The sequence below is a fragment of the Stegodyphus dumicola genome, chromosome 3 (assembly GCF_044657685.1).
Source record: "Stegodyphus dumicola isolate Sdum_Otavi_A_Nest chromosome 3, ASM4465768v1".
Taxonomy (NCBI): Eukaryota; Metazoa; Arthropoda; class Arachnida; order Araneae; family Eresidae; genus Stegodyphus; species Stegodyphus dumicola.
In genome coordinates this window covers 184,709,191-184,737,052 of record NC_140770.1, presented here as the reverse complement: position 1 = coordinate 184,737,052, position 27,862 = coordinate 184,709,191, and the positions used below count along the sequence as shown (strand labels likewise).

At 33.4% G+C, this 27,862-nt stretch overlaps 3 protein-coding genes across 10 annotated transcripts in view; 1 reads left to right on the top strand and 2 right to left on the bottom strand.

Annotated features, from left to right (window-relative positions):
- Window positions 1-4,101, bottom strand: part of LOC118191742 (WAP four-disulfide core domain protein 1-like) — a 159,210-nt gene extending 155,109 nt beyond the window's left edge. Inside the window, exon 1 of one of the 2 annotated variants that reach the window (XM_035362585.2) lies at window positions 3,909-4,101. In XM_035362585.2, the coding sequence (XP_035218476.1) occupies window positions 3,909-4,034 (126 nt within the window). In that variant the 5' untranslated portion in view covers window positions 4,035-4,101. The remainder of the gene's footprint in view (window positions 1-3,908) is intronic. The other variant, XM_085813700.1, reaches the window with a different exon arrangement.
- A 7,198-nt stretch (window positions 4,102-11,299) lies between these two features.
- On the bottom strand, window positions 11,300-17,187 carry LOC146998227 (protein GVQW3-like). Its single transcript, XM_085812471.1, has 2 exons — window positions 16,754-17,187; window positions 11,300-11,306 (listed from the first exon to the last, which is right to left on the bottom strand). The coding sequence occupies exons 1-2, from the start codon at window positions 17,185-17,187 to the stop codon at window positions 11,300-11,302; spliced, it is 441 nt and encodes a 146-aa protein (XP_085668597.1).
- Window positions 17,188-24,159: 6,972 nt separating this feature from the next.
- Window positions 24,160-27,862, top strand: part of LOC118194673 (uncharacterized) — an 84,974-nt gene continuing 81,271 nt past the window's right edge. For all 7 annotated transcript variants that reach the window (XM_085813691.1, XM_085813694.1, XM_085813693.1 and 4 more), the window contains exon 1: window positions 24,160-24,363. The gene's annotated coding sequence lies outside the window, so the exon portion shown is untranslated. The remainder of the gene's footprint in view (window positions 24,364-27,862) is intronic.

Genomic DNA, 27,862 nt, shown 5'->3' with positions numbered 1-27,862 from the left:
TTTTCGTGTACAGTAATTTACACTAATTTAGCATACACCCGAAAGTTTTACATAAAAAATATATATGAATATAATTTGAATGAAAATTATAAGTATTATTTTTAATACCCACTCAAAGGTCAGTTTTTCTTCAAAATTCCTGCACGATGGCATCTCTCTCTTTAGGCAGATAGCCCTTGCATGCGTTACTCTATTTAATAAAAACTTAATCTGACCTATGTGCCTAATTACAAATATTTTAACATACGTAATTTTATATTTACATTTAGCCATCAAGTTTCAAACTTTTCAAATCTTCTAGAAAATAAATTTTGGAAGATCTCTTTTAGCAATTTTCTTAAAATCTATATTTTTGTAGTGCAACAGCTTAGAATTTTATAAAACAAATTCATAATCAAAATCGCTGTTGTTAATTATCGAAAAATAACCATGATGTGATTTTTGCGTAAATGTCAGTAAACTATACAAATTGCTATTATCCATCATACTATGAATGTTTCTTTCATGCGAGAGTGTCCCTTTTTCGATTTCTATGAACTGTCGTGTGTCGAAATACTATGAGAATCTTGTCAAGCGAGCTTCTGAATGTAAACAAAGAACACCCCGTCTGGTGACCCAAGCTTCAAAGCAGTGCTTCACTTCTAGCGCGGAATGGCGCCTCCTCCCTTTCCTACCTCCATGGAAAACACCCATGCAGCCAGCCCGTTCGCGGGATTCGAATCTCGGACCCAACTACCAGTGTTCAGCGAATTTACCGCTCGGCCGCTGGTGGGCCATTCCTTTAGAGAAGTGAGTCAAATGAACTGAGAAGTCACTCTTAATTGGGATCTCAATTATTTTATAAAACAGATATCTAAAACCGTTCAAGCAACTAAAACCAAAGCGGTTTTTGCTTTAAATTTACCTGTCATTTTATATCCTAGATACACTAAAAGTTATATAAATCCAGATTATGTAAAGTTATGGCAGCAAAATGATTAAATAAGAAATGCCTTAAATAAACAATAAGAAATGCCTTAAATAACGACTGCAAAATAAATTATTTTCATTTAAATTTTATCTTGCGATTCATACAGAAAGAATGTCCTGAACTTCCATTTTTATGAGGATTTTCAATACTTTCCATGTAATCTAATTACTCTCAGAATGAGTTCAGGGTTGATACCCGGATATTTCATCTTTGGGGGGGGGATGTAAGATTCTATGAAGAAGCACAAACTTGCCCGCTACGATTTTATTTGATTTCTTTAATTACGGCATAGCGCACGAAGGCTATCTGCCTAAGGGAAGGAATGCCCTTGTGGAAGATTTTCTAATATACACGTTACGCATAGAGACAACCATGAAAACTCCCATGCACCAACCCGTTCGCCGAGATTCGAACTCCGGACTGAGCTACCAGTGTTCAGCGACTTGACCGCTCGGCCGCTAGTTGCCCACTCTGGGTTCATAGCCGTTTTACGCAATGTACATTTTAGAAGAAGGGGTTAAATACTTTAACATACACTAGAAAACCGATTTTCCTATAAATGAAAATTTTATTGCTACATCTTTGACGTATTTCAGAAACAATAAGCTAAATCAACTCAGGTTTATACTCAGTTTAAGAAATAATCATGAAGAATTATTCTTAAACATGAAAAAAATTAATCCAAGAAAAAAATTTTAAACATGAGAAATATAAAATAAAGGCATAAAAAGGAGCCGCCCAGTCGGTATAGTGGTCAGGGTAGCTAACTGCGATGCCGAAGGGCCTGGGCTCGATTCCCGGAGAAGGCCTGGTTGTCCATCCCTTCATAGGAAAGGCGATGGTGGCCCACCTATTAGGTGCCTCCATAATAAAGAGACCACAACATCCGGCCTTGTACAAATTAATGGACTGGGTTACATTTGTAATTGTACACAATTTGTCATCGGACCAAAAAAAAATGAATTTCTTACGATGAAATAGCCAAATTATTGAAAAAAATCGTCCATCTGTACAGACTATGATTCAAAATTACAAGCCAGAGGGAAAACTGCTCCACAAATCTCGAAGTGGTCGTTCAAAGAAAATTAGTTACATTGATACAAAAACTATTGTAAGAAAAGTAAAAAAAAGTCCAAAAGTAAGTGCTTCAAATTTATCACCTCGCAACAGAAACTGTAGAATTATCAATCAGTGGAATTAATGGCAGAGTTCCCAAAAGAAAACCTTTGACCTCAAGTCAATATCGAGAAAAAGGATTAGATTTTGCAAATAAATACCTAAACAAAAACTTTGATTCTGATTTGATTGTTGCTGAAAGTAAGCTCAGCGTCTTCGGAGGTGATGGTCGTGGAAAGATTTGGTGAAGAAAAGATGAAGAGATGAAATCGAAAGTTTTGATCCACGAAAACGTCCATGCAGCCAGCCTATTCACGAGATTCGAACTTTGGACCGAATTAACAGTGTTCAGCGACTTTGCCGCTCGGACGCTAGTGGACCGCACCATAGTGTACAAATTAATTGGAACAAAGTGATGTTTTTTCATAAAAATTTTAAGTTGGTTGCCATCTGGCGCCAGCAGCCTCAAAGTAGTTTTATCTGCCTTAACACCGTCTTTTTACTACTTAAAACTGGTTTAAACAATAAATTAGGATTATAGCACCATTTTTAAGCTTTTTTCTGCGTGAAGAAGAAGTTACTTTTGTATGCTTTTTAAAGAAGTTTTGCATTCGTTCATTTTAATGCACTAAAAATGGATATAACGCCTATAGAGCATAGATTATTGTACTTCAAAGTAACACATTCATGACTAAAGAAGAAATACTGAACGTTTCTGGAAAAATTATCTTTTTTGGAGTTCTGAAGAGACACAATGAAACTGATCATTTTCTCCAGAAATGAAAGACAAATGTGGAAAGAAAAGGGAAACAGCTCCGAAACTTGATCGATTCTTACTTAGAATAGCATTATTAATAAAAAAACTAGAAATGCTTTAATTCCTTCTATTACCTATCTGTATTGATAGTTATCCTTCAACTGTGTGGTGTAAACTTCTGACTGTTAGTCAGAAAGACAACTAAAAACTAATTTCGCCATATCAGATGAGGCAGAAATGACTTTGTAGGCAAAAACATGCAAATCGTAAGACCGTGAATGATTGGGAAAAGGTCTTTTTCAGCGATGACACTCATTTATCTGTTCATGTAACACATCTAACGTCGTTAGACGAGGGTGAATCTGTCAGACCGCAAAACATCCAACAAACCGTAAAATATCTTAAAAAAAAAAAAAAAAAAAAAAAAAAAAAAAAAAAGTTCTTTGGAGTTTTATCGCTGCAGGTAGTATTGGAAAACTAGTTCCAATTGACGGAATTATGAATTTATCGAGGTAGATAGATAGAAATTTTAAAACGCAGGGTTGGACCATTCAGGAAAACATTTGCAGGCGCATTTCACCACGACTTGGCTACATGTAGATTGGTCTGGAAATTCACCAGACTTAAATACGATTGAAAACTTGCGCGACATACTCAGAGAACGTCCTACGAAAATAAGTGATACGAGAAAAGAGCTATGGTTAAGAACGCTATAATAGTTCTATGATAAAGAGGTAAAACATATATACACAAGACTAGAAGAGCCAATGCCTAAACGCTTTTTAGAGATCATATCTGCTAAAGGAGAACATATGTCCTATTTATATTATTATCACTGTATATTGATTTTTGATAATTCATATATTTATTTTTAACATTAAAATACTTATAAATGAACAGCTTTTCCTCATCTGAGAAGTTAGTTTAGACATTGATTCCTAAGCATTCTTTAATAATATAGCTTGATAATATAATGATTTTTAAAATAAAAATTTTATGTGAATTCCTGTCTTACGAAAATTAATCATTCTACCTTCTCTACGAAGGATTAAATTTCGTACTTACTGATGAAAGTCGATGATTTGGTGAAGTCAGTTCATCATTCACTTTTCCTCCAATGATACATATCCCATTTAGTAATATCCAAAAGAGAAACATCAATTCAAAACACGGCATGGTTTTTCGCACCATTATAACAAGTAATCGACACCAGTTTATCGTGAACTGACAGACAGGTCGATGCACAATACTCGTTGAGAGAGCGTAAACGCTGGCTAGAATAGTAACGTACACTTAGGTCTTTGGTGCTGCCATCTATTGGCGCTATGCCGTTCTATCTACTTACTTCCGCGCCAGTTTTATCATGAATTAATGTAGACCAGCGGTTCTCAACCTTTTGACTAACGGTAACCTTTTGACTAAATCATTATATAACAAATATCTCTCTCAGTTTTTGTCGTACTGGACAAAATCTTACAATCTCAAAAGGTGTCAAATCTTTTGCGTTTTATTTTTTATAATGAATACAAAATTCTCCTTAATATATGTATCGGGACGGAAGGAGCATATAAACATTTGTATTTCGTAATTTTTATAAAACTGACCTCTTTCAATTTAAAAATTACAAAACAAAATACCAATATTGTCAAGGTATGACTGTATCATTTTTAGTCCCCTAAGCGATCAGAACAATTGGCATCTAGTATAAGTTAAATATATTAATGATTCAAAGCAAAATGTATCTTCATTTACTCATTTATGTCACGTTAGAGAACAATTTAGCTGGCACTCTTCGAAAACTGGCACTTTAGGCGCCTGGCTGTGCCACTTGCACTGTCTACAGTGGATCTGCATGCAGCAAGTTAGGTTAACATATACTGTTGCCCGCATACTGTCGCACATCGATCTATATGCAGCAGGTTAAGTTAGGATATCTAAATATGGCCAAGCACAGAATGCTATCTGCTTAAGGGTGGAGATGTTTTCATAGAGGACTTCAACGGAAAATCGCTCGTATTTACGTTACTATTGACAAAAAGTACGAAAATCAACAATGCAGCCAGCCCGTTTAATGGGTTTCAACCCACCACGTCTTATATACATATTCACTCACTGTAGATTGCAGTGCTCATCAGCTCTAATATGTAGTAAAATCCCTTCCCCCCCCCAATGCGACAGATTGGTCCAGCGTCACTTCATCTGCGTTTTGGTAATCGCTTTCTTTGAAAATTTTTGTCTAATCACGGGTTTCAAAATTTTCACAATGGATGAATTATGTGATATTGCTGTGCAAACAATTCGCGAGATCTTGTTTAACACGAAGCTTGCTTTCTAGAGGCATATCTATTGGGAATGGGGTGCCAGCTCATACTGAATGCATAATAATGCAATCTTTAGTCGAAATATTTCTGAGGCATGGGACAGATTTCGAAACTATAGGATTCCGTAACATATTCCATTCCAATTTGTCAACAGTTTATATTTGTTTAGATATTTCAGTTTATGAAAGACGATGTTTCAGATATTTAGAATATGAAGATGCTGTACTCTGCGGGAAAACGTTCTATTCAGTTCAACTCGCAGCATTCTATAGTAAGGGTACGGGGAGGTTAGAATAGATTGAATAAGCATTCTCCGTGTGTCCCGCGCAACAAGAATAAAAACGTGAAATTTCAGGGTTGACGTCACCACTTATCATGGGCGCTGCCATAAGAGGACTGCTGGTTGGTTTTGTTTACATTCTAATCAGAGCTGTTTACATGTTAGCTATTCATTATTGAACGTTTATAAGTCAACCGTTCTAATTTTGGTACTTAGTATAAACGATTTTCTTCTTAGTATATAGAAAAATCACGAGGACTGGAAATAACTTTTTCAAATTTAGTAAAATCTGCATACATGGAAATGTGTAAATGGCAACTGTAACACAAGTGTATACAGGATCAAACTTGGAAGTCCAATGGAAATTTCAATGGTATTTTATTCAAATTATACCTAAAAAGACTATGCGGATGTAACTATTTGCTTCCAAATTCAGTGTAAATTTATTTAACAATATGTTTCGTAGTCTTACCCGTACGCTGTATGGCCGCAGTGGCTAATCGCATCGACCCACCTACGTTCGCGCATGCACACAATCAGCTCAGGTGCCAGTATTTTACGCTGATTTCCGTAAGGCAGACGCACGGTGGTGTGTATGGTGTATTTAATTATGGCAAAGCACACTAGGGCTATCTGCCTAAGGGGAGGGATGCCTTCGTGGAGGACTTTCTAAGGGAAACTGGCTCGTATACACGTTACACATGGGGAAAACCACGAAAACACCCATGCAGCCAGCCCGTTCGCGGGATTCGAACCTCGGACCGAACTACCAGTGTTCAGCGACTTTACCGCTCGGCCGCTTGTGGGCTACAGACGCACGGAGTAATGCATTATACTCCATACAGGCGGTAGCGAGAGCGAAGGTTGTTAACCCTAACTCAGCAATAGAAAGGGTTGTTAATAGTTCACTAGCAAGAGAACAATTTGCAAGTAATAATTATCAGTTACAAAGACGAGGCCAATCTATATACATGATAATCTGCAGGAAATGATTAAATAAAATAGGGATTTAATGATGGTTCTAACTGCAAGCAAGGTTAAAAATTAATTAAGGTTATTAGTTAAAAAATCTTTAATGTATTGACAAAAAGGGCTGTAGAAATTACTTAAATTCTTTTATTTAACTGAGGAATTTTTATGCAAACTTAGACCCTACTCTTATAGCATAGGACTGTCAGAATTTATTATTCAATAAGAAAACTTACTGAACATTATAATATTCTTATATATTCATCACTTTTTTCAGTATCCACACATGTTTAAAATGCCATATTGCAAAATCAAAGTTATTCATAAAATAAAATCTTATGAAAGTAACTTTATAAAATCTGATAAATCATTTGTTGTGTAAATTTTTAAATCTAAATCTCTTACACTAAATTATTTCTGTCTTTTAAATTACATCCCATTATTTATTTCAATTTAATTTATTACTGTGTGTGTATTAAAAACTTCTTTGAAATACTTTTTGTGTCCTGAAAATGCCAAATTTCCATAAAAAGAATAAAAAGGCATACAAAATTGTTAATCACCAGTATTATATGATTAATTATTAATTTAATAGTTGATTTAATCGCTTTTAACTTATTTCATGCCTAAAGTTTCTACACAGAAATCCTCACACAGAAACGCATCTTTGAAGCTAAATATATCCTAAGAAGTACAAAAAATGTAAACAAATTTTTGTCCCCCCCTTCAAATCAGTCATTTAAACCAAGGAGGTTAGAATAGATGGAGTAAGCCTTCCCCGTATGTTCCCATGCAATGAAAATGTGTGTGTGTGTGTGTGTGTGTGTGACAGATTATGGCAAAGCCTCGAGGGCTATCAGCCTAAGAGCAGGAGTGCCTTCGTGGAGGACTTTCTAAGGGAAACTGGCTCGTATACACGTTACACATGGGGAAAACCACGAAAACGCCCATGCAGCCAGCCCGTTCGCGGGATTCGAACCTCGGACCGAACTACCAGTGTTCAGCGACTTAACCGCTCGGCCGCTGGTGGGCCGCAATGAAAATGAAATAATAAATCTTATAAAAATAAATCTTATAGGCAATAAAACTTAATAAATCATATAGGCAATTTTGTGATTCTCTTTTCTTAAAAACAGTGTTTGAAGGAAATATTTAGAGCAATGAAGAAAAAAATATATATATATATATATTATAACAATACCGAAGAGAAATAAAGCAAACAACAAGAAATAATATATTTTGAAATTTTGATAACCTAATGCTATTATAAATACAAACTATTTATTTAGATAGTTTTAGGCGCATTTTTCTTTGGTAATATAGCATTTGATTTCTTTACTGAATAATGACATTATATTTTTATAAAAAGAAAGGCTGCTTTCAAATTTTTCAATTTGAGTGCAAATAAGGAATACGATTTTATTTAATTATTTCCACTACATTTTAAATGGTGAATGCCTTTCTTATATGTTGACAAAGATGAAACTATGAAAAGATACGGAAACAGAACAAAACCAAATACTATTATTGTCCACAAAATATTTGCTATATCATAGAAAATACCTTTTTAAATGCTCATGTATTAGAGAGCATAAAGAATAATGATTAATTTTAGATGCTTTATATATTTCAGATAACAAAATAGAAAAATGCTAAGGTCAAACAAGTTTCTGAAAATGTTTCATTTGTTGAATACTTGCTGTTAGGACAAAATATATATCTCACAAATATGAAATCATTAATGTGAAATATACAGATTACCTCAGCACCATTATTAGAAGCATTATGCAAGGCAATTCATTTTGTTATAATCTACACCCTTCTTCAAATACAAATACATTAGAACGTAATAAAATGTAGGCAATTTCAGAAAAAAGATTTTACTGTTAATTTTTTAAGATTATTATCAATATGTTGTCATGAATTGCATTAATTTTCATATCTGAATTACTTTTTTTTAAATATAACGACAAGCATGTCAACAAAAATCAATGATTCTAAATTTTTTTAAACTAGTTAAATCAATAAATGACAGAGATTCTATCTTGATATTTCAATCTGTTTTATGCAAAGTTTTATGATTTACGTTAAGCCACTTTTCATTTTTTAACAGCTTAGGATTATTAACATTTTACATATTTTCATTTGTTAACTATACAATCCTAGTAAATTACTGACTACAATTTATTACACAGTTTTTCAAATATAATGTTACATATTATTATGAACTTTACACTGATATTGCTACTATTTCAAAAACTAATATAACGCACTTTATAAAATAAATTTAATGAACTCACTTTCGTTGGATTTAAATTACTACAAGATTCGTTGTTTCGAGAATTCTGAACTGTACAACTACGAATGACAACACTTCTCGAAACTGAATTCGCTACGCACTAAAATTAAGCACATAAAATTCAAATTCAAGAAAACTACGATCGAACATTAAATTATGAAACTAAAATGTTGCGGTTTTGATGTAAATAGCTCGGATTGGATAATAACCAATATCCAAAGTGTGGCCAAGCAATGTAAATAAATGTCAACTAATGCAGTTTCTACAGATGGTGGCTTAGCTTAAAACTTATACTCAAATTCAATATAATAAAAATTCAGAGAATATTTTATTCCTCTTACTTCAAATAATTAAGATGGAAAAATCAAAATTTAGGGGTAAAGATTACACTAGATCAGAAGCATCACAAGTTGAAATTTATAAAACCGCACAGCAGTTTTAAAAATTCAAGTAAGGCAGTGTCCACAAAATCTTTAAAACTCTACAGAAATGTATAAAAAATTTGGTTTAGAGCTGTTTAGGTAGAGGACTTTGAAAAAGGCTAGAAATGGAGTGGATTGAGAAACTATTGATAAAAGACGCTAGAAATATCCCAAAGGGAAAATAAACAAATAAATACACGGCGATAAATTTATATATTAAAACAGCAAGAATTTGACGTGATCTCCCACACTGCTTGAATAATTTAGATGAATGAAAGCTCCCCTTACATAGAAGTTAGAATGGATGGAGTAAAGTGTGACATCATAAAATTGGCCAAGAAACTGTTAAAAATGTGACATCAAGACCTGTCATAGCCGCCATACAGGGCCGATGCTATTCGCACCAAGGAGGTTAGAATAGATGGAGTAAACCTTCCCCGTATGTTCCCATGCAATGAAAATGAAGCCATGATACGTCACGATGCGTGACGTCACGACTGATATGGGAGAGCAAGGAGGTTAGAATAGATGGAGTAAGCATGACGTCACAAAATTGATGCCGAGGAAGGATCGACAGCGTGACATCACGACTGATGAGCATGGCTGCCGTGTGGCGTACGGATAAGACGAAAGGTTTGTTTATAATTATATTGAAACTGCGCAGCCAGAAAAAAATGGGTGAATGTAGTGAAGGATGTAACAATCATTCCCGCTGCTACGCAGCTAATTTCATAAGTAAATGCCATAAACAGGTATTTTAGTATTTCTATTATTCTGACTTTATTGCTACTCGCTATTAGTTCAGCATTGTTTTGTTGACATATTTGTTGATAGTTTTGACCTGATTTTGAGAAATATGGATAGATGTGCTGCACCAAATTGTTCAAATCATTCTAGAAATAACTTTAGGATGTTTTGTTTTACAAAAAATGAAAAACGACGAAGAAGAAGTAATTCTTTCTGGTCGAGATCAATGGTTTTCGGTCGCAGGAGCGTGTTTTTGTGAGGTAAGTGCAGCTTCGTGTTTTTCCATAGAATATTAGAAAAATTCCCTTATTATTTTTTTTATCAAAATGTGTACTTTCATTTAGCGGTTTAAACCTAGTATCCGGTGCACATGGGGTTTGGCTACTTTTGGCGACTTCTATAATGAGCAGTAAAAACAGGACATATACGATGAGTAGTAAACGGGTCATTCAATGAATATATATAGTTATACATAGTATATAGTGGATAGTATATACATAGACATTCTTTAGGTCATTTTTGGTGTTGGCGATAATTTCCAAAAAAGCGCCAAGGCTGCACCGTATACTAGAATTTTACCCATTTAGCTGTCACTTATTGACGCTGAAATGATTTTTCAAATATAAAATCAATTGTGGAATGTGTGTGCATTTGTGCAGCAAAATATCGCCAATACTGTTTTTTACCGTTGCTAATAGTTTATACTGTTTGTAAAATTGTATCCTACATTTCATGTAAACTTTGTCTCGGTTGGGATTGTAATATGTGTTTTTTTATTTAAATTTTACTGTACGAATAGTGAATTAAAGCCGTATGCTGTATTTTGATTCTGATGTATTGTCGCCAAATATATCGGCTGGCGCTAGTGTTAAAAATTGGTTAGTATAACATAAATTATAAATTGTTTAGGTCATTCTGTATAGTAAGGTAAATATATTCTGTGTCCTTCAGGAAGCTTCATAAACTTAATTATTTATTCTTAATTTTGTCCTATTCTCATATAAAAGTTAAATTTTTTCACAAAATTTCATTCTTAATAGTGTGATTAAATTCATTTAGTACATGCAACTGTAATTAAATACTACTGCTTTTGATTTTAATGTTAAACTTCATACATGCTTTTGTTAAATTTGAAGGTGCATTTTGAAGAAAATCAGTTTGAATGTTCTAGGAAAGATGGATTTAAAAAAACTAAAGCCTTCTTTAATGTGCCTACTCCAACACAACTGTTGACCCCACAACATGTAAAAGGCATTGGGTTTACCAAACTACCTTTCAATGATATCCAGTTTTTAAAATGTATGTTTTTTTAAGTTTTATAGTTTTCATAAAAAATGTTTCATATTAATAATGGACTAAATTGTTTTATAAATAAATCAAAATATTGAAATTCAGGCATTATATGATAAGCTTTAATTTCAGTGCCTAAGAATAGATTAAAAATTGAAATTTTTAATAGATAATAATTCATAATACTGTTTAAATTTTGCTGTTATATATAATTAAATGTGTATGTTCGATGTTATGCAAATTGTATTTCTTTCTTTGTACCGAGGAGCGGCGCAGACACAAATTTGTTAGGTTTTTAAAACTCGCGTTTAGAGCTTTGAGGTTGATGTGAATTACTGGAGTTTCAACTAAGCAGAGGTTCTTCTGAGTTTGTGTTGGTAAGCCGCTACCGATGTCGGAGTTTGCAGTGTGGTCTTCGCCGTTCCTTAACCAACCTACTGTTTGAAAGCTAATAAAGAAGTTTCGGTCGACGTTATGAGGTTTCTTGGGTTCTATACTGAAGTAATATCAAGTCAATTTACAGTCCACTATTTTTAAAAACGGATCGTACATGTTTTATGGTCCGTCGAGCCGGAGTCGCAGTAAAATTGGTGAGTCAGTGTGTTTTTTTATCTTTCTTATTAGATAATGGAATTTACAACGCTTAAAACTAAAAAGCGTGTAGCTAAAGCTAAGTTAAGTAAATTGAAAGAGAAAATTACAGTGACTTACGATTCTGCTGATGTTAATCAGTTAGAACTTTTTAAATCTAGATTAAATAATTTAATGACCGAACTTTCGGATATTTTTAGTATGTGTGAAGAAAACGATATTGCTGTATTTATAGAAGAACAACAGGTCATACAAGATACTGCTGATGAGTTAATTTTAGTGCTAACCAGAGTTAAGAATGTTAAAGACATTAGTGTGGAAACTAAATCTTGTGAAATAGCGAGTATACGCTTACCTAAGCTAACTCTTCCTGTATTTAGTGGCAGTACTGAAGAATGGTTATCATTTTTTGATTTATTTAAAACGGTGATAGTGGATAATGACCGTTTATCAGGTGCACAAAAGTTACGATATTTAAAGGGTTCTTTAAAAGGAGATGCTTTGCGGATTGTTCAAGCTTTAGCTATTTGTGACAGGAATTTCGAAATAGCGTGGCATTTATTGTGTCAAAGATTTTCACATAAGAGAGAATTACTTTCACGTTATTAAAGAAAATCTTGCATTTATCAAATTTACAAGCTGAAATTCCTAGTCAGATATAAGCGTTAGTAGACACTGTAAGAGAGTGTGTATGTTCGTTTGAAAATCTAGGATTCAAAGTGGAGCAATTCGCGGATACTATTTTAATGTTAATAGTACAGTTTAAATTGGATTCTTCGACGAGAGGATGGTGGGAAAGAACATTAAAGAGTGAGGAAATACCAACACTTAATAATCTGCTAGAGTTCTTGAAATCTTATGACAGAACCTTGCAAGCAGGTAAAACGCAAGGTGTTAAAAAACAAGTTACAAAAGACAAATTAACTTCATTGGCTTCAGAGATTCGCGCGCAGTGTACGTATTGTAAAGCCGGTCATTCAGTTTTTAAATGTAATAAGTTTTTAAATCTGAGTGTTCAGGAACGCGTTAATTTTGTCAAGAGAAATAATGTTTGTTTTAATTGTTTGGTTTCAAATCATAAAGCTTTCGAGTGTAGAAGTACACATAAATGTAAAAAGTGCTTTAAAAATCATCACACACTACTGCATTTCGAAAGAGTTCAAAATGAACCAAAGGCACGTAAAGGAGTTACGAACAGTTCGAATGAATTATCAGTGACGGCTAAGCCATTTTTCCCTGGGCCAGAACCTCGCGCTGAATCGGCTGGGTCAGGGGAGAATATCGCAAGTTCTAGTCCAGTAATTAAATCTTGTGTTTCAGACTTTAATTTTCAGAGTGAAGTTTTATTATGTACGGCTGTTATTAAAGTGTTAGATTCATCGGGTGAATACCAATTGTGTAGAGCCCTCCTTGACCCTGGCAGTCAAGCAAGCCTGATTTCAGAAGATTGTGTACAAAGGCTAGGGTTAGCAAGAAGAAATGCCAAAGTTTTTATTTCATGTTTAGGGTCTTTGGATACGAAAACTAATGGAATTACGGAAATAAACTTCGTTCCGCATTTTCCGGCGAAAGTGTCATTTAAAACACCAGTATTTATCATCAATAGAATTATTGGAACTTTGCCGCATTTTACATTGGATAAGAAGTACGTTGAGGAATATAATGATTTAATGTTAGCATATCCAACATTTTACAAAAGTGGGCCTGTTGATATTTTTTTAGGCGTAGATATTGCCTTACCTCTTTTAAAGGGAGAAATAATTAAATGCGAAGAAGGTAAACCGGTAGCTTCTCGTTCTGAACTAGGATGGATTATTTCAGGTAATGTGAATAATTCAACAAAAATTAATCCTACTATCTATGTTAATAATATACAAGTGGAAACTGATCAGATGCTGTCTGACTTTTGGAAATTGGATGCTGTACCTACGTTTGACATGCTTACTAAATCGGAGAGAGCATGTGAAGATTATTTCAAATCTACATATATGAGAGAAGAAAGTGGGGTATATACTGTGAAATTACCGTTTCACTCTCCGCCTTCTCAGCTTGGAGATTCCAGACAATTAGCTATGCGTAGATTCCAATCTTTAGAAAATTCACTTCTAAAAAGGCCTCAGATATATGAACAGTATAAGAATTTCATGAGGGAATACCTTGAGCTGAGACATATGGAGGGAGTGCCTGAGGGAGAGATTCTTATTGACTCTAGGTATTACATGCCTCATCATGCCGTATTAAAGGAATCAAGTACTACGACTTAACTGAGAGTTGTTTTCAATGCTTCAGCTAAAACGACATCGGGTCTTTCATTGAATGATATTTTGATGGTTGGGCCAAGAGTTCAGCAAGAGCTGTTTCCAATTCTTCTACGGTTTAGAACTCACAAAATTGCAGTATGTTCCGATGTAGAGAAGATGTTCAGACAAATTCGTGTCCACCCAAAAGATACAAATTGGCAACGAATGCTTTGGAGGGATAGTCCTAGTGAGCCCTTGAGTACATTTAGGATTAGTGACAGTTACATATGGGACTGCCTGTGCGCCATATTTGTCTACTAGAGAATGAAACAACTTGCATTAGATGAACAAGTGAGATTTCCTTTAGCATCAAAAATTGCCCTTCGTGATTTTTATGTTGATGATTTGCTTTCAGGGGCACAAAGTGAAAAGGAAGCGAATGTTCTAGTTCAGCAGTTGAATGAAATGATTAAAAGGGGTGGATTTCGCTTAAGGAAGTGGATTTCAAACAGTTCAGCTATTTTAGAGAATATTCCCGAGTGCTTACGAGAATCCAGTATTTCTCTTGAAATAACCAGTGACAAGAAAGTAAAAGTATTGGGAATTAATTGGAACAACTCTAGTGATACGTTTCATTTTTCGGCATGCATAAGTGATAGTTTACTAAGAGGACTATTTTATCAGAAGTAGCCAAAATCTTTGATCCAATGGGATGGTTAGCGCCAACAATAATATACGCGAAAATATTATTACAAGAGTTATGGAACTTATAGCTGGGTTGGGATGAACTCGTTGATAAGAGAATAAGTAGAAAATGGAAGCGTTTCTATCTAGAATTGCCCTTACTTTCAAGCTTACAATTTCCGAGGTATGTCTTGAGTCCGAAGGCAGTAGTTATAGAAATCCATGCTTTCTGCGACGCTTCAGAAAAGGCTTATTGTGCATTCATCTATCTCCGAACAATCAACCTTGATTCGTCAGTCAAAGTCAGCCTTCTGACATCGAAAACCAGAGTAGCGCCCTTAAAATCCCAGTCTCTTCCGAGACTAGAGTTGTGTGCTACGTTACTTTTAACTAACCTCTTACATGCAGTATTATCATGCATAGAACTGCCTATTAACAATATTTACGCATGGACCGACTCGCGGCTTACATTGGCATGGGTTTCGTCCGAACCTCGCCGTTGGCTACCTTTTGTGGCAAATTGAGTTGCAAAAATAAAGGAAGCTGTTCCAAGTATTCAATGGAATTATGTTGCTGGGAAAGAAAATCCTGCAAATTGTGGGACCAGAGGTTTCATTCCATCAGAATTCTTACAATGTGAGTTATGGATGAAGGGACCGCAGTGGTTAAACGAATCCCTAATTCATGTACAGCAAAATTCAAGTGTAGAATTAGAGAGTGAAGTTATGTTGAAGGAATTAAAAAAAGAGTTTCAGTTCAAATGTTTCCAAATTTGAAGAACCTAGTGTGTTTTCAAGATTTTCATCATGGTTAAAGTTATGTCGAGTGTTAGCGTGGTGTTTAAGATTCAGAAATAATTGTAGTAAGTTACCTACAGAGCGTATAAGGGGTTATTTATATACTGAAGAATTCTGTGAAGTTACTTCTATGATTGTTAGGATTGTGCAAAGAGCCGAATTTCCAAAAGTTTATTATTCTGTTTAGAATCTGGTAAACCCTTGAAGACATCAAGTAAATTACTGTCTTTAAGTCCTTTCTTGGATTCCGCGGAAGTAATGTGTGTAGGCGGAAGGCTCAGAAACTACAGTTTCAAATAATCAGAAACATCCTATGATTTTACCTAAGAATCACAATATTACGCGTTTAATTATTAAGCATTATCATGACACGTTTCTTCACGCAGGTACACAGCTACTCACTTCTGTCATACGACATAGATTTTGGATTGTGAATGCTAGAGATATTATAAGAAAGTGTATAAACCAATGTGTTATCTGCGTAGAGTTAGAGCGCAAACTGCAACTCAGCTAATGGCAGATTTACCCGCTTCAAGAGTTACTCAAAGTAGAGCTTTTTCTCGTGTAGAGATTGATTTAGCAGGACAATTTAACGTTAAATATCGTCCTGGTAGAGGAGTCAAAATCTTTAAGTGTTACGTATGTCTATTTATTTGTTTTACTACAAGAGCAATACACTTATAAGGGCGAGTCAAATGAAAGTGAGCCAATGCGAATATATGACAAACAGAGTACTTTATTTAAAGGTAGTCTCCATGAACATTGAGTCATTTATCCCATTGACAAATAAGCCGCGTGATCCCCGTCTCATAAAACTTCTTGGGCTGTCGATTCAAAAAATCTGGAACCGACTTCTTCACGGCGGCGTCCGACACGAATCTGGTACCCTTGAGATGTTTTTCAGTTTCCCGAAAATGTTAAAGTCGCATGGCGACAAATCTGGGCTGTATGGAGGATGTTGCAGCGTGTCCCACTTGAACTTTGCCAGTTGTGTCTTAACCACATCAGCGACGTGGGGACGAGCATTGTCGTGTACCAAGATCACACCATTCGTCAATCTTCCAGGTCGTTTGTTCTTGATTGCGACACGCAGCCTATCCAGCGTTGCACAATATTGCGAACTATTGATAGTCTCTCCACGTTTAGCAAATTCAATCAGTAATGGCCCCTGACGATCGAAAAAAAAGTCAATAGCACCTTTCCCGAGGAAATGACAGCCTTTGCTTTCTTCGGGGGTGGTGAATTCAAATGTTTCCACTGTAAGCTTTGCCGGCGTGTTTCAGGTTCGTAGTGGTGGCACCATGATTCGTCTCCGGTCACAATTGCAGGCAAGAAGTCGTCATCCTCATTGTGATACCGGATGAGATGAGTCAAAGCAGCGCCGAACCTCTCCGTCTTCTGGCGGTCGTTCAAAATCTTGGGCATCCATTGAGCACACAAAAGCCGATAACCGAGATGATCATGAATTATGGTGTGAACCGAACCGTGACTGATGTTCACACGCTCTGCCAGTTCATCGATGCTTATCCTCCGTTCTTGTCTAATCAGCTCATCAACTTGTGCAGTTGTGTCGGGGGTGATTGCAAGGTGGCTTTGGCCAGGTCTTGGATCGTCTTTGCAACTTTCACGTCCTTCTCTTAACCGTTTGCTCCAACGCTTCACAGTGGCCAATGCGATGCAATGTTCACCGTACACAGCAGTCATACGGCGACTAATTTCATGTTGGGAAACACCTTCAGCTGTCAAAAACCTGACCACACCACGCTGTTCCTCTTTTGGAGCGTCCATTATGTCACGCTACCGTCTTCAACCCAGTGTAAGAGCGCCTTAAAGAACTTTAACCTCACACTTTCGCGCCACTTTCGTAAATGAAGGCTATCTCTGTGCTACGCGCATGCGCCGCAGATGATGGACCGAACCATTCTTGCTGAGGAGGGGTTGGCTCACTTTCATTTGACTCGCCCTTATAGAATTAGTTGGAGATTTTTCAACAAAATCATTCCTCGCGACACTTAAGCGGTTTATAGCTCGTAGAGGCAAACCGTGTGAAATTCACAGTGATTGTGCAACGAATTTGATAGGAGCTAATAAAGAATTAAGGAAAGCCTTTTCTATTGTTCAACGTGATGAACAGCTACAGGGTTATATTTCTTCAGAAAATATTAAATGGTTATTTAATCCTCCCTCAGCCCCTCATTTTTGAGGGCTTTGGGAAGCGGGTATCAAGTGTATGAAACATCACTTAAAAAGATGTTTAGGAACACTTATTTTAACATACGAGGAATTTTTGACATTAATAACCCAAATTGAATCCTGTCTTAATTCTAGGCCTTTGGTACCAGCTTCAAGTGATTGTAGCGACTTGGAGGCGATAACACCAGGACACTTTTTAACCGGAGCGGCTTTAAGCGCTATTCCAGAATCTAACCAAATTCAAGAAACCATGAGCTGCAGTGACCGTTGGAGGAACGTGCAAAGGTTATTTCAACATTTCTGGAATCGATGGAGCAGTGAGTATTTATCTAGATTGCAGCAGAGACCCAAGTGGTGCAAGTTACAACAAGATCTGAAGATTGGTGATATGGTTCTTATTAAGAACGAAAATCTACCTCCGCTACTTTGGAAATTAGGTAGAATTACTAAAGTGTATCCTTGTTTTGATGAGAAAGTTCGAGTGGTGAGTTTACGCACGTCTAATGGTGAAATAAAACGACCTATAGCAAAGCTATGTGCTTTGCCATTTAATTCCTGATTTAGAGACTTTAATTTTTATTTTTCAGGTTCATGCAGTTCAACAGTTTAAATTTATTGTTTGAACCCCCTTGGGACTTCAAGGCTGGGGGTATGTTCGATGTTATGCAAATTGTATTTCTTTCTTTGTACCGAGGAGCGGCGCAGACGCAAATTTGTTAGGTTTTTAAAACTCGCGTTTAGAGCTTTGAGGTTGCTGTGAATTACTGGAGTTTCAACTAAGCAGAGGTTCTTCTGAGTTTGTGTTGGTAAGCCGCTACCGATGTCGGAGTTTGCAGTGTGGTCTTCGCCGTTCCTTAACCAACCTACTGTTTGAAAGCTAATAAAGAAGTTTCGGTCGACGTTATGAGGTTTCTTGGGTTCTATACTGAAGTAATATCAAGTCAATTTACAGTCCACTATTTTTAAAAACGGATCGTACATGTTTTATGGTCCGTCGAGCCGGAGTCGCAGTAAAATTGGTGAGTCAGTGTGTTTTTTTATCTTTCTTATTAGATAATGGAATTTACAACGCTTAAAACTAAAAAGCGTGTAGCTAAAGCTAAGTTAAGTAAATTGAAAGAGAAAATTACAGTGACTTACGATTCTGCTGATGTTAATCAGTTAGAACTTTTTAAATAATTTAATGACCGAACTTTCGGATATTTTTAGTATGTGTGAAGAAAAAGATATTGCTGTATTTATAGAAGAACAACAGGTCATACAAGATACTGCTGATGAGTTAATTTTAGTGCTAACCAGAGTTAAGAATGTTAAAGACATTAGTGTGAAAACTAAATCTTGTGAAATAGCGAGTATACGCTTACCTAAGCTAACTCTTCCTGTATTTAGTGGCAGTACTGAAGAATGGTTATCATTTTTTGATTTATTTAAAACGGCGATAGTGGATAATGACCGTTTATCAGGTGCACAAAAGTTACGATATTTAAAGGGTTCTTTAAAAGGAGATGCTTTGCGGATTGTTCAAGCTTTAACTATTTGTGACAGGAATTTCGAAATAGCGTGGCATTTATTGTGTCAAAGATTTTCACATAAGAGAGAATTACTTTCATCGTTATTAAAGAAAATCTTGTATTTATCAAATTTACAATCTGAAATTCCTAGTCAGATATTAGCGTTAGTAGACACTGTAAGAGAGTGTGTATGTTCGTTTGAAAATCTAGGATTCAAAGTGGAGCAATTCGCGGATACTATTTTAATGTTAATAGTACAGTTTAAATTGGATTTTACCTACTGTTTGAAAGCCAATAAAGAAGTTTCGGTCGACATTATGACTCTGAGGTTTTTGGGTTCTATACTGAAGTAATATCAAGTCAATTTACAGTCCACTATTTTTAACAACGGATCGTACAGTGTATTTTATTATAATAATCATATTTAAAATGAGGCATAAAAGCAATCTCAATTTGATATAGTTTTTGATTAAAAATTACTGATTTCGAGGCCTATCAGACACAGGTCTCATTTCTTCAGATTTGCCCCTAAAAAAGAGAAACCTGTATTTGATTGCCTTCAAAGTCCGCAGAGGTTTGTTCAAAATCAGGATTAAACTAAAATAACTTTTTTGCTTAATTTTAAATTTTACATATATATAGGAATATGCATTAAGTAAGCAAAAGAACAGTATTATTAAAAGTAATAATTTTGAGTAATATAATAATATGGTAATGTATGTTTTAATGCCCTATATGTCTCGTCTAAATCCTACCTTTCGGAAGTGGGGCTTCATTGTTTAAATAATGTAAAGTCCTTCACCTATTATAAATTTCAGATTTTACATAGAAATATTATACAAAGTAAATTTGCAGTACTCAATTACATTATTGTTTCCATCATTATTGGATTAAATTTGAAGTTAGTCATTAAGGTTAAGTATTTATAAAATGTTCGTATTTTGTTCACAAAAACTTCCATCATGTAGCAGTTACTTTTATGTTATGGAAGATATCAAGCTCTGCTAAATCAAATTTACTTTTGTGTGACCTTAAATCTTAAGCACCAGTCGTAAATTTGTTTTGGCATATTTTTAAGAATTTTGAATGAAAAATTTATTGCTACTGTGAAAGAATGATCTACTGATGTTTACCTTACTAATCAATGTCTTACAGTGTTGTAATGATTCGCAGGATTTTTCATAATGTGGTGTTGCATATACGTTTTGATCTTCTTTTTTATCAAATAAATATAAAGAATGTATTCCTAATCAGATATTTCTTCTTACGTAAGATTATTATCTATCATGATGTGATGCTTAGGATTTGTTTTTAGAAGCCAAAACACTATTTTTTGAGATGCTAATAAAAGCAATGTATTTTATTTATTTACTTACTGCTTTAAAACAGGTTTTGAATTAAGGCTTTGCCCGTCCTTACAGTATGCACATAAAACTCACTTAAGCTATATTTTTAACATATTGTCTAAATAAAATATGTCTCTTAGGGTAGTTCCTTTAATAGGGGGAAAACTGAACTAAAATGGTATACCTTAAAAACTTTTTATTGAAAACAAAAATACTATCATAACAGTTTCGGCTAAGATTTATTCAGATGTTTTTTTTTTTTTTTTTTTCTTTTTTTCTTTTCTTTTCTTTTTTTTTTTCATTTATTCTGGCATTTCCCCATAAATTCATATAAATAAAAATTCAGGTAAAGTAGGTTATATCATTCTATATAAAGCTGATGACTTTATATATATTCTATATAAAGCTGTTGACTTTAATGGAAAAAATCCAGTTACTGTGTTTTAATAAAATTTGAGTATAGTGGAATCACTTGCACTGTGTTAGAAAAAAAGAGTGAAAAATAACAATTTTTGTTTTATTTTCACTATAAGTACAAGTATTTTGCATATGTTTGTTATCAAAAGATGTAGATCTAAAGCTAAATAATACTTTTGTTTATACTTGTGCAAATTAATTAATAAGGACATTAACTAATTATAGAATTATTGGTACTCTTCTGTTATCGGGAACGGATTCAGAAATCTCTATATGGATGTATATTGAATGTATGTATATATGAACCATGCATATGTACGTGTGTTTATACATACATTTTTGATTCCCATCCCGATAACAGAAGAGTACTGAATTATCATTAAATATTCAGATATGTATAATAATATATTAACATTGTTTCACGAGAAAACAGTAAAATTATATTAAATTTTAATATTTTTCTTGTGCCATTGCTTCAAGAAATGAAATTTGAATTTAACAAATATTCTCTATTTGTATAAAGCAAATATAAAATTCTCTACTCATTTAAAGCAAATATAAAATTAAAATTTAAAATTTTATGTATGTTTTTTCCCTTGTTTAATTCATAAATTTACCAGTTTTTCTATGTATTGTATAAAGTATTTTCTTAATAGCAAATGTATCGGTAAATAGTGTCTGTAAATTTTGTGTGGAAAGGTATTCTTTTTATTTTTTATTTATTTATGTGTGTATTTATTAATTTTTAAAATTTTCTTTTTAGCTAAATAAAGAACAAAAATAGTATTTTTGATATGGAATTTTTACATTGCTAAATTTATATAAAAATATATTTTTAAAATATAGATTCCCACAGCCATTAGAGCATTGAAATAGTTTTTATAGCATTCTGCTAAAACATCAAAATTTAAAGGTGTATATCTCAAATCAGTATTTAAAATCATAAAGCTTTTAGCTACCTTTTTCTGGATATGCACACAAAATAACATTTTTAACCAAATTGTTGCAATAATAGACATTCGATTCCATGTGAGCAAACTTCAAACTGCATATTAAAAATGATAAACAAGAAGTAGATTAAAAATGAAAAACAAGAATTATTATGCAGACAAGCTATTAAATTTTTCAGAAGTTTAAAATGTGAACTGGCTAGATATATTAAAGCATCAGCATGTATTTATCCACTTATCATATAAAATTTGCTTACAATTTTAGAAAAGTAACTTTTGATTCAGGAAAGCTTTAGAAACTTAAAAATTACTGAAGTTTTCTTCATACAAATTTGTAGCCACAGCTTTAATGTTCTCTAAATAATTTAACGTGTAATGTAAATAAAAGTAATATGCTTAACTCCATCAGTACTGAAATGGCATAGTTAAGAATTATCATACAAGTACTGTATTGAAAGGCTTATAATTTTTATATAATACATGAAACTACCTTGAATTATAAAACAAAAGTAGTTACATAAATATGAAAACGTGATTTCAAACCCATTATAACCTCATGGAAATTAAGAATACAGCTGCGGGAAATCTCTTGTCAAAAAGTACATTTTGAGTTGTCTAACATTATGCATGTATTGTATGCATGTATGTAAAAGTATAAACTGAAAATTCAGAAGTAAGTTGACAAGAAAGTTTTTGTAACTTATATATGGATTTGAAATATATGTGAAAATGTTTTAAAAACGTATCATGAATCATATGAGAAATTCGTCATTTTAAAAAACTACGAGAGAGAAGTCACACATCTTTATATGAGTGCGAAAAATCGAAACTTAAGATTCTCTAAAAGGTCCTAAAATGTTAAATAATTAAAGTTTTAACTAATACCGCTAAAGAGCCAAAGATTGGCCCCCAACCGAAATTGCAACCCTAAAGCGTCGCAACAACATGGCTGACGACTCTCCCACAAGGAGGTTAGAATAGATGGAGTAAGATCGTCACCATCCAGATCTATCTCGATGGTGACGGTAAGATGCGTCACGATGCGTGACGTCACGACTGATATGGGAGAGTCATCAGCCATGTTGTTGCGACGCTTTAGGGTTGCAATTTCATTTTTTGTAAAACAAAACATCCTAAAGTTATTTCTAGAATGATTTGAACAATTTGGTGCAGCACATCTATCCATATTTCTCAAAATCAGGTCAAAACTATCAACAAATATGTCAACAAAACAATGCTGAACTAATAGCGAGTAGCAATAAAGTCAGAATAATAGAAATACTAAAATACCTGTTTATGGCATTTACTTATGAAATTAGCTGCGTAGCAGCGGGAATGATTGTTACATCCTTCACTACATTCACCCATTTTTTTCTGGCTGCGCAGTTTCAATATAATTATAAACAAACCTTTCGTCTTATCCGTACGCCACACGGCAGCCATGCTCATCAGTCGTGATGTCACGCTGTCGATCCTTCCTCGGCATCAATTTTGTGACGTCATGCTTACTCCATCTATTCTAACCTCCTTGCTCTCCCATATCAGTCGTGACGTCACGCATCGTGACGTATCATGGCTTCATTTTCATTGCATGGGAACATACGGGGAAGGTTTACTCCATCTATTCTAACCTCCTTGGTGCGAATAGCATCGGCCCTGTATGGCGGCTATGACAGGTCTTGATGTCACATTTTTAACAGTTTCTTGGCCAATTTTATGATGTCACACTTTACTCCATCCATTCTAACTTCTATGTAAGGGGAGCTTTCATTCATCTAAATTATTCAAGCAGTGTGGGAGATCACGTCAAATTCTTGCTGTTTTAATATATAAATTTATCGCCGTGTATTTATTTGTTTATTTTCCCTTTGGGATATTTCTAGCGTCTTTTATCAATAGTTTCTCAATCCACTCCATTTCTAGCCTTTTTCAAAGTCCTCTACCTAAACAGCTCTAAACCAAATTTTTTATTAATTTCTGTAGAGTTTTAAAGATTTTGTGGACACTGCCTTACTTAAATTTTTAAAACTGCTGTGCGGTTTTATAAATTTCAACTTGTGATGCTTCTGATCTAGTGTAATCTTTACCCCTAAATTTTGATTTTTCCATCTTAATTATTTGAAGTAAGAGGAATAAAATATTCTCTGAATTTTTATTATATTGAATTTGAGTATAAGTATTAAGCTAAGCCACCATCTGTAGAAACTGCATTAGTTGACATTTATTTACATTGCTTGGCCACACTTTGGATATTGGTTATTATCCAATCCGAGCTATTTACATCAAAACCGCAACATTTTAGTTTCATAATTTAATGTTCGATCGTAGTTTTCTTGAATTTGAATTTTATGTGCTTAATTTTAGTGCGTAGCGAATTCAGTTTCGAGAAGTGTTGTCATTCGTAGTTGTACAGTTCAGAATTCTCGAAGCAACGAATCTTGTAGTAATTTAAATCCAACGAAAGTGAGTTCATTAAATTTATTTTATAAAGTGCGTTATATTAGTTTTTGAAATAGTAGCAATATCAGTGTAAAGTTCATAATAATATGTAACATTATATTTGAAAAACTGTGTAATAAATTGTAGTCAGTAATTTACTAGGATTGTATAGTTAACAAATGAAAATATGTAAAATGTTAATAATCCTAAGCTGTTAAAAAATGAAAAGTGGCTTAACGTAAATCATAAAACTTTGCATAAAACAGATTGAAATATCAAGATAGAATCTCTGTCATTTATTGATTTAACTAGTTTAAAAAAAATTTAGAATCATTGATTTTTGTTGACATGCTTGTCGTTATATTAAAAAAAAAAAAAAAAACTCAGATATGAAAATTAATGCAATTCATGACAACATATTGATAATAATCTTAAAAAATTAACAGTAAAATCTTTTTTCTGAAATTGCCTACATTTTATTACGTTCTAATGTATTTGTATTTGAAGAAGGGTGTAGATTATAACAAAATGAATTGCCTTGTATAATGCTTCTAATAATGGTGCTGTGGTAATCTGTATTTCACATTAATGATTTCATATTTGTGAGATATATATTTTGTCCTAACATCAAATATTCAACAAACGAAACATTTTCAAAAACTTGTTTGACATTAGCATTTTTCTATTTTGTTATCTGAAATGCATATAAAGCATGTAAAATTAATCAGTCATTATGCTCTCTAATACATGAGCATTTAAAAAGGTATTTTCTATGATATAGAAAATATTTTGTGGACAATAATAGTATTTGGTTTTGTTCTCTTTCCGTATCTTTTCATAGTTTCATCTTTGTTAACATATAAGAAAGGCATTCACCATTTAAAATGTAGTGGAAATAAATAAATAAAATCGTATTCCTTATTTGCACTCAAATTGAACAATTTGAAAGCAGCCTTTCTTTTTATAAAATTATAATGTCATCATTCAGTAAAGATATCAAATGCTATATTACCAAAGAAAAATGCACCTAAAAACTATCTATATAAATAGTTTGTATTTATAATAGCATTAGGGTATCAAAATTTCAAAATATATTATTTCTTGTTGTTTATTTCTGTTCGGTGTGTGTTGTTATAATATATATATTTTAATTTTTTCTTTATTGCTCTAAATATTTCCTTCAAACACTGTTTTTAAGAAAAGAGAATCACAAAATTGCCTATAAGATTTATTTAAAAGTATTTTATTTTTAGCATGTATGTAATTCTGTTTTATTTTATTTTATTATAATTTGCCTCTTATTTTGTGGGATTATCAAGGACAATTAAATGTTTTGGAAATATGAGACAATTAAATGCTCTTCAATTTTGAGGCATACATTTTTTCCTCTATTTCTAAAACCAGGAGCATCTTGCAGTTCCATTCTTCCCCTTCCACCAAATTTTGCAGTCTCTGTAAATCAGCAGATAAGGATTTATTTTTGCAGGTTTTGCTCTCAAAGAATACTAGGGAAAAGTGCAAAATCACCCACTGCTTGGTGCATTTTTAAGAGAATTGCACATACTCGGTATCCATGTACACATCGACCTATTTTCACTTAACACTTTATCGACCGCTAGCGGTTCAACAGCATACGCACGTCTGACTGGCCGCTCAGCTGCAGATTCTTCATGTTTTAAATAACTGTCAGGACAGTCTGATAAATCGTCTAAATAAACTTTCCAGTACCACTTTTTTCGCTCATCATGAACGGTAATTTAAAAAAAAAATGGTGTGAAAACGCGGGAGTTTACGAAGCAACGCACTTATCGCGAGTGAGCAGTGTACGTCAATACTAATAATAAAATGCAAATGATATAGCAAATGGCAATTGTTTATCGCCATGGCTACTGATTGATAGGCTATTTTTAGGTAGCGCCGAGAAAAAAAGTGATTAATATGTTATCGGTCGATAGGCGTTGGTGAAAAAAAGCCGATTAATAGGCTATCAGTCGGCAGGCGTTGTCTAAAAAAAGCCGATTAATAGGCTATCGGTCAGTAGGCGTTGGTGATAAAAAGCCGATTAATAGGCTACCGGTCGGTAATGTATTAAAAAAAGCATCCTAGAATTGCACAAAAATGGCATTGTGCACTCCCTTGACTTTATCCATCTATACATCAACCTATTTTCACTTAAAAAGTCAAAGCAAATTGACAAAATCCAATTCTTCTTACTCTTGTAAAAAGTGCCAAAAAAATAAGTGGGCGATTCTGCACTTTCCCAAATACTATATTATCTTCGTTGTTAATTATTCAGTAGATGATATTTTATTGAATAATGAAATTAAAAATGCTCAGAAAAATCAGATTTTGAATGTGTAGTTTTTCATATTTATTGATGCAGTATTTATAGTTCAGGAAAAGTCATGTTCCGATTTTGATTAATACCATACTTAATGATTATGTGCTGTTAATGTTGTAATTAGATCAAAATCTATTATGATAAAAATATATACTTTTTTAAATGAGTTTTAAAAATCCAGTGGTGCTACTTTGTTAGATGGTTGCACGGATTTTGGCGAGCAATTACTAGACAAGTTATTTATGGTAACCGATAACTTTGTTGTCATATTATTTAAAAAATAATGCATTTTATTATGCATAAATTCTGTGCTTTAAATATTATTTATGGCTTCTAAATATTAAAAATCGATTTAATGTTTCATTTTTATTTGAAATAAAATTTTATTGTTTATGATTTTTATGGAATTTTATGTTGTGTACGATGTAATGAATGATGTCACATTACTTTAAAAGTAATTAGTTCTGCATCAACAAGCTGTAATCAGCTCCCTGATTGGTTACTGAATATTTGTGCTTTGCCGCACGATTTTAAAATTTTATTATTCATCTCTTAGAATTCCTTAGATTACATTTTTCAAATTTTTTTCCTTAGATTACATTTTTAAAATTGTATTATATTTTTAAAATTTTTTTCATCGATATCTAAATTATGATTCCATTTTTTTTGTAGTACTTATCAATATATGACAGGTTAAATACTCAAAAAAATTAAGTACATAATTTTCTTTTACATAATTGTGTACTTCATATTTTATTAAAAAAATTAATACACTGTTTTCAAAAATTGCTGAGATATTTATTGCCACATGTTTTAACGTTAAATAATTATATCTTCTAAAACTTATTTTAAAGGATTTGAATTTAATTAATATTTTAATTCTTTTAAATGTTGGTATGATGTTTTTAATTCAATATTCAATAAGTAATATTTTAATCTAATTAAACATTGGCGCAATGCTTTTATAGCAGTGTTTTTATTCTATTTCTTTGCTATATGAAAGTAATAATTTAACTTTACTTTAGTATTTTATACTCAGAGTAAATATATTTATTTACATTTGCCTGCCATCTTAAAAAAACGACATTTTCAACAAAAAATGAATCCATTAATTTGAACGATACTGTATTGTGTGTAAGTTTCGAATACTGTATTGTGTGTAAAATACATCAAAACAGCGTT